General features: G+C 45.0%; 1 protein-coding gene across 1 annotated transcript; it reads right to left on the bottom strand.

The window, feature by feature from the left end:
• Window positions 1–4,088: 4,088 nt before the first annotated feature.
• On the bottom strand, window positions 4,089–6,915 carry LOC136487579 (CBL-interacting protein kinase 15-like). The gene is made up of 2 exons (XM_066484703.1): window positions 6,772–6,915; window positions 4,089–5,972 (listed from the first exon to the last, which is right to left on the bottom strand). The coding sequence occupies exon 2, from the start codon at window positions 5,665–5,667 to the stop codon at window positions 4,333–4,335; it is 1,335 nt and encodes a 444-aa protein (XP_066340800.1). The 5' UTR covers window positions 5,668–5,972; window positions 6,772–6,915; the 3' UTR covers window positions 4,089–4,332.
• Window positions 6,916–7,701: the final 786 nt, after the last annotated feature.

Raw genomic sequence — 7,701 nt, 5'->3', positions numbered from 1 at the left:
TGCAGCTCCAGCTTATGTCCAATACGTACCCCAATTTTTAGACGCTGGTGAATCACGCTATTGTTATTGACAACAAACGCAAGGAGAAGGAGGCCAAGAAGAGGAGGCTTCAGGGACAGGCTACTGGGAGCAATACTCGTCCACGTACCAACCCTCAGCAAGGCTTTCAATAGAGGTTCCAGGGACCACCCAGTCAGTGGAATCGTGGTCAGTATCCTCAGCGTAACCAGAACCAGCAGCAGAATGCCAATCAACGTCCTCAGCAACAGAGTGGTCAGCAGACACCACGACAGGGAGCGCCCAACAACACTCCTATGAAGACTAGTGCCCCTAGCACCCCTAGCAAGTGCTTCCGTTGTGGCAAAGAAGGTCACTTGTCTTATAATTGCCCTGAGAAGCCCAACCCGCAAACCCCCAGAAGCAGAACATCAACCAGAAGCCAACACAGTATGGGAAGGTGAATCATGTGTCTATAGAGACGGCGGTTGCGGAACTAGAAGTTATGCTCGGTACGTTCAATGTCAACTCAACCCCTGCCACTATTCTTTTTGATTCTAGAGCTTCGCATTCATTCATATCACAAGCATTTGTTAGAAACCATAGCATACCATTATGTGCCATGCAAAATCCCATGTTAGTAAACTCACTGGGTGGAAGTATGCAAGCTTCATATCATTGTCTTCCGACTAGTCTATCCTTAAGGGGGGTAGAGTTTAAAGTGAGCCCCATTGTGTTGAGAGCATCTGGTATAGATGTGATTCTGGGTATGGACTGGATGAAGCAACAACAAGCAGTGATCCAGTGTAAAGAGAAGGTAGTTGTTGTGACCGCACCTAGTGGAGAAAGAATCAGTGTTAATGTTGTAATACAAGCACAGCCGATAGCCACAGTGAACCAGCTTGATGATAGCGGCAACAAGGAGGACCCAGTGGTGGATGAATTTCCAGATGTGTTCCCCGATGATTTGCCAGGTATGCCACCTGACCGTGATATTGAGTTTATTATTGAATTATTACCTGAAACTACACCTATAGATAAGCGTCCATATAGAATGGGGGTTAAAGAATTAGAAGAACTTAAGAAACAAATTAAGGAGTTACAGGAGAAAGGTTTTATTCGTCCTAGCTCATCACCTTGGGGAGCACCAGTTATATTTGTTGATAAGAAGGATGGTACTCAGAGGATGTGTGTTGATTATCGGTCACCCAATGAGGTTACTATCAAGAACAAGTATCCGTTGCCTAGAATTGATGACTTGTTTGATCAGTTGAGAGGTGCTTGTGTTTTCTCTAAGATTGATCTTTGTTCTGGCTACCATCAACTGAGGATTCGTGCAATAGACATACCCAAGATAGCTTTTACTATGAGGTATGGTTTGTATGAGTACACGGTTATGTCATTTGGTTTGGCCAATGCACCTGCCTACTTTATGTACATGATGAACAAGGTGTTCATGGAGTTTTTGGATAAGTTTGTGGTGGTATTCATCGATGATATATTGATATTCTCCAAAACAGAAGAAGAGCATGCTGAACATCTGAGGTTGGTCTTGCAGAAGTTCAGAGAACATAAGTTGTATGCTAAGCGAAGCAAGTGTGAATTCTGGTTGAAGGAAGTTTCTTTCCTTGGCCATGTTGTCTCTAATGGTGGAATTGCAGTAGATCCAGGTAAGGTGAAAAATGTATTGAATTGGAAGCCACCAACAGATGTGGGACAGATTCGTAGCTTCTTGGGATTAGCGGATACTACAGAAGGTTCATTGAAGGTTTCTCTAAGCTTGCCAAGCCAATGATAGCTTTGTTGGAGAAAAATGCTAAGTTTGTGTGGTCCAAGAAGTATCAGGCTAACTTTGAAGAGTTGAAGAAGAGGTTGACTACAGCCCCAGTATTGGTTTTGCCAGATCTGAACAAGAGCTTTTTGATCTATTGTGATGCATCTCATCAAGGACTTGGATGTGTTCTTATGCAAGAAGGCAGAGTAGTGGCTTATGCATCCCGGCAGTTGAGAAAGCATGAGTTAAATTATCCTACTCATGACTTGGAGTTAGCAGCAGTGGTTCATGCTTTGAAGATATGGAGGCACTATCTTATTGGGCATAATAGTGACATCTACACTGATCACAAGAGTCTGAAGTACATTTTCACTCAGACAGATTTGAATATGAGACAATGTCGATGGTTAGAGTTGATCAAAGGTTATGATTTGGAGGTACATTATCATCCTGGAAAGCCGAACGTTGTTGTCGACGCTCTTAGTAGGAAGAGTTATGCCAATGAGGTGCAAGTGACATCGATGTCAAGTGAGTTGTGTGCCAAATTTGAGCGACTAAATTTAGGCTTTGTCACTAATGCAGTGGAGTTGGTGTTGGAGCCTAAATTAGAGCAAGAAATACGTAAGGGTCAGTTACAGGATGCGAAGTTGAAAGAGATAGCGGAAAACATAGTGATTGGTAAGGCACCAGGATTCTGTATGGATGACAATGGAACTCCATGGTTTGGGAAAAGACTATGTGTGCCTGAGGATAAGGCTATACGAGAGGCAATTCTTCGTGAGGCACATGAGTCTGCTTATTCTATTCATCCTGGAAGTACCAAGATGTATTTGGATCTAAAAGAGAAGTATTGGTGGTACGGACTGAAGAGAGATGTTGCTGAATATGTTGCTTTGTGTGATACCTATCAGAGAGTCAAGGCTGAATATCAAAGACTTGCAGGATTGCTACAACCAATGAAGATACCTGAGTGGAAGTGGGAAGAAGTTGGTATGGATTTTATAGTTGGGTTACCACGTACTCAGAGGGGTTATGATTCAATCTGGGTAATAGTAGATCGGTTAACTAAAGTTGCTCACTTTATACCGGTCAAGACTACTTATAATGGATCGAGGTTAGCTCAGTTATATATGGAGAGAATAGTGTGTCTACATGGAGTTCCCAAGAAAATTGTGTCTGATCGAGGTACCCAATTTACATCTTATTTTTGGCAGCAAGTACATAGTTCGTTGGGAACCAAGTTGAATTTTAGTACAACATATCATCCTCAGACAGATGGGCAAATTGAGAGAATTAATCAGATATTAGAGGATATGTTGAGAGCTTGTGCGTTGCAGTATGGTACAAGTTAGGACAAGAGTTTGCCTTATGTAGAGTTCTCGTACAACAACAGTTATCAGAAGAGTCTCAATATGGCACCTTTCGAAGCTTTGTATGGACGAAAGTGTAGAACCCCGTTGTTTTGGAACCAAATAGGGGAAACTCAAGTGTTCAGACCAGATGTCTTGAGAGCCACAGAAGAGCAAGTAAGGTTGATCAAGGATAACTTGAGAGTGGCCCAGTCTCGACAGAAGAGCTATGCCGATACTAGAAGAAGAGAATTGGTTTTTGAAGTAGGTGATTATGTGTACTTGAAGGTGTCACCTATGAGAAGCGTGAGAAGGTTTAACATGAAAGGGAAGTTAGCGCCAAGGTATATTGGACCTTTCAAGATTTTAGAGAGACGTGGAGAGGTGGCTTATCAGTTGGAATTGCCCGAGAGTTTGTCAGGTGTACCTTGATTTCTTTGTCAGACTGTTTCTTTTAGCTACTTTAAAATGAAAGTGGTACCTCTACTTCATTCTTTGTCTAATTCGGACTTTTCCAAGTTACCTCTATTTATGAATATGGAGACTGACCAAGTGGCAAAGAGTTACTAGCTCATTCCCCACTTGAAAAGCTAATCTACTGGCAGTAAACTGAGATACAGAGCACAGCACCATCCTGTTTACATGCAAAATATTTTCTTTAAAATTTTGGTTGACAAACTCTGAGAGAAGAAATGAGAGCCTAATAAGAACAAAGATCGGTTCTTTAGATTTAGTGGGTTCAATCAATTTTAATCTCAAACATAATAAATAAAAGAGAACATATAGAGTATTCTTGAAGCAATGGCAAATCACTATTGGAAGTTCTTTCTGCTGTTATTATGTGCTGGAATGGCTAAAATCAAGTGATTCCATATGCAAGTGATGAGGTGCATATCTCTTGCAAATGTTTGGCACATTTCACCAAAAGAAACTATTAGAGAAGTATACATGAAAGCTCAACCTTTTTTAAAGGATCAAACACAATTATTTCATTATTGATAGGGACAACCATTACACATTACAGGACAGAAACAGTTTTCAGAATGGAACGACTGGACAACTCAGCCTCTCAACAATTATTGCGCAACGGAATGGTTCACAGAGACAAAGAATGCAATTACTAAAAAAGAACACATACACATGTCGAACAGAATCACTCTGGGCTGAAAAATCTAACAAATTTTGGGAACAAAACTGAGACATCCAAAGGTACTACTCCTTTTGCTGTCGATCATCTCCATGCCTGGCCCAGACTATGTCCTTCAGTGCTGGCCGGATGTCCTCTTCTAACAGTTTCTGGTACTCAAGTGAATCACCGCCTGTTTGTTTCATCTCAATCAGATGGTAGGATTCCGTGATCTCAAATATTTCTGTGTCAAACTGAAGGACACCATTCCTTCCCTCCTTCCTCCCTTGAATCTTGATTACACCATTATCCTTCTTCCTTATCCTGAGATTCAGTGCTTTTGCAACATCTTCAAGCTTCGAGATGATGGCTGTGGCAGGCTTATCAGAAGTGAATCGTGTCTCCTTTTTGCACTCCTTTTTGATAAATAGACCAGAGAGGTCAAATCCTGTGGAGAAAGATATGATTTCAAAGGCATTTAAGTTTGTGACAGCCAGGGGCTTCACATCTTCATGAACATTCTTCTTGTGCCTCATAGCAAGTGCTGGAGCAGCATTTGTGGTGGCATTCTCACTTGGATTTTTCTCCTTTACTGTATGGGTCTCCCCAGGACCTTTTCGGAACCAGGTAGACTGTTTTATCTTCTGGACTGAAATTCTTGTGTTTGGGTTGGGGTCCAGGATCTTGTACAACAGCTTCTTAAGTTTGTGTGAAAACCAACTGGGGCACCTGAAATCACCATTCTGTATCTTACGATACATCTCCATCAAGTTTGGGCCTTGGAAAGGAAGATAACCAGCAACAAGTACAAATAGAACAACCCCACAAGACCAGATGTCTGACTTTGCACCATCATAGCCTGTCTTGCTGATCACCTCTGGAGCTACATATGCTGGAGTTCCACAGGTGGTGTGGAGCAAGCCATCTTGCCTCTTCGACTCTGAAAGTGCGCTCAGACCGAAATCTGAGACCTTCAGGTTCTCATTCTCATCCAACAGCAGGTTCTCAGGCTTCAAGTCCCGGTGATACACACCTCGGCTGTGGCAGTAATCCACTGCACTAATGAGCTGCTGGAAGTACTTGTGTGCAATGGCCTCTGTGAGCTTGCCACTCTTCTCAATCTTGTCAAAGAGCTCGCCACCTTTCACATACTCCATGACGAAGTAGATCTTGTTTCGTGTCGCCATGACCTCATGAAGTTCAACAATGTTCTTATGAGCCACCAACCGCATCGTTGTGATCTCCCGCCTTATCTGCTCCGAAAGCCCGACCTTGAGCACTTTGTCCTTGTCCATCATCTTAATAGCAACACTATGGTTGGACTCAAGGTTCCTTGCATAGTGCACCTTGCCAAATGTGCCTTTCCCCAGCAGCCTCCCCAACTCATACCGCTTCATCAAAATCTTTCCTCTCGATTCCATATCTTTTCTTTCTTCAAAAGTATAAATCACTGGGCTACACTTTTGGCTGCCAATCAGGTGGACTGCACAAAGAGTTAGCCATCCTCCCCCATGTCATGATCCATGATGGTGAACAGTATTCTTATGGCTTGGTCGTGTCGCAGTCTGAGTGTCGTAGAATTGATGCAGGTCAGATCATCAAGAGTTGAGCAGATCAGCAGCTCTTGCGGAGCAGCAAGGTCCTTGATGGTGCAACAGGAATCTCTTCTATGAAAGCACATCTTTCAGCATTCCCTGAGGCTTTAACTTCTTGTGATTTCTGTTATCTGCTCAAGAGAAAAGAAACATTAGATTCAGCAACGAATGGATCAGGATATGCACAAAAGCTAACACTTTTTTGCTACCTAGGTACTGTAAGTAAGGACTAACCGACTAATAAGAACCAAATAAATGCTTCACAGTTCACACAGAATGAAAAAAGAAGACTTACTGTACTAAAGCAAAACACGCTATGTGTGTATTAGTAAGACAATATACAATGTTCCCTGCTGGAATGAGTAAGAAGATTCCAAATAGTGGGGAACTAATAAGATAAAACAGAGGTACACAGAGCGGGAGCTTTCTGCACTGGGTGCGTCCTTTTTTAAGGTACTCTGCTTAAGAAACAAGACCACCATAGTGAGGCATATCACATTATCACCAGCACATCTGCATATGGCATTCTAAAAAGAGTAAAGCCATCCATGGCAACCGTGACAAGATGCCAACTTTCAGAGTTCATCTATTCCACATCTGACAAGAACTTTGCTCAGACTTCTGGGGAAGAAGTGGCGACGAAATTCTTCATCAGGGGGCAATAACCCAGCAAAAACCTCGCCTTTATTTACAAACCTAAACGCCTAGACGCCGTAAGACTGCACTGCACAGGAGACCAAGAACAGGCTTCCTAATTCTACACGGATTACCAGGGGGTCGCTAGATTCCTTGGACAACCAATGCCATTGGCCTGCAATCTACAGCGATTGCTAGCATACAGAGCGGCGGCGGCGTCGAACTAGTATACTGAAATCTGAAACTGCAATGGGAGGCAGGGCAGGGAGACGGATGGACGGTTGCTCTGCTCACCTTGCGACGGCGCGGCCGCGGACGGACGGACGGTCGGAGAGGGAGAGGAGACTGCGGGGGAGGCGACAAGATCAGAGCTTTGCACGTTTTGGTAGACTATGCTGCTGCTGCTGCCTGAGTTCCTCTCGTAGGGAGGGGAGGGGAGGGGAGGGGGAGGATGCGATGCGGGGACAATGAGGAGAGGAGGCTCCTCTTATACCAGGGGAGGAGGAGCAGGGGTGAACAGGGTTAGCCGGCCTAACCGCGTGGCTGATTTGACGGTAATGACCCTGGATGGCTGCAGCTGGGAGCTGGCAGAGCTGTCTCCGGCGCCGCGTTTCCTGCGCACCGCATCACAACACCACACGACCGGATATGCTTGCTACCGCTGCCGTGATTGTTTGGGATTGGCAGGCGGGACCAACCAACTTGGTTAGGGCAGCTTCACAGACGCTGCAACCTGCAATGCAACTTTGTTATAAAAAGAAAAAAAAAACTGCAATGCAACAGCTGCTGGCCACCTCCATCTGGCCATCTCTCCAATTCCATTTTTTCTTCTCCGTCCAACGTTAAGTGCTCGCTCAGTTTCTTTTTTAAGCGCCCTTCTCGCATGTTGACGAGTTAAACATACTTAACTTTAAAAGACAGGGTTATAGGGCGACTGGTTGCGCATTGGGGAATCGCGCAATCCGCGCGGTTCATCTTCCACCTCGCGCGCCCACCTCCGCCTTCGTCACCCGCTGTCCCCAGCTAGCGGCTGTGCCCCCCACCTCTCGCCCCCGCCCTCCTCCTCACCCACGCCCACGCCGCCGCCCCGCCACCGTCCCGCTGCGGCGTGGTAGGGTTCGCCGCGCACCCGTGGCAGCCTCCTTCTTCCCCTCCCCCCTTCCACCATGGCGAGCTACGCCCATGGCACCCCCGCCCCAACCTGGCCCGGCTGCCTCCGCCAAC

This window comes from Miscanthus floridulus, chromosome 10 (genome assembly GCF_019320115.1).
Source record: "Miscanthus floridulus cultivar M001 chromosome 10, ASM1932011v1, whole genome shotgun sequence".
NCBI classification, from domain to species: domain Eukaryota; kingdom Viridiplantae; phylum Streptophyta; class Magnoliopsida; order Poales; family Poaceae; genus Miscanthus; species Miscanthus floridulus.
Note: the sequence above shows the minus strand (reverse complement) of the source record. Positions and strands in the feature narration are given on the sequence as shown.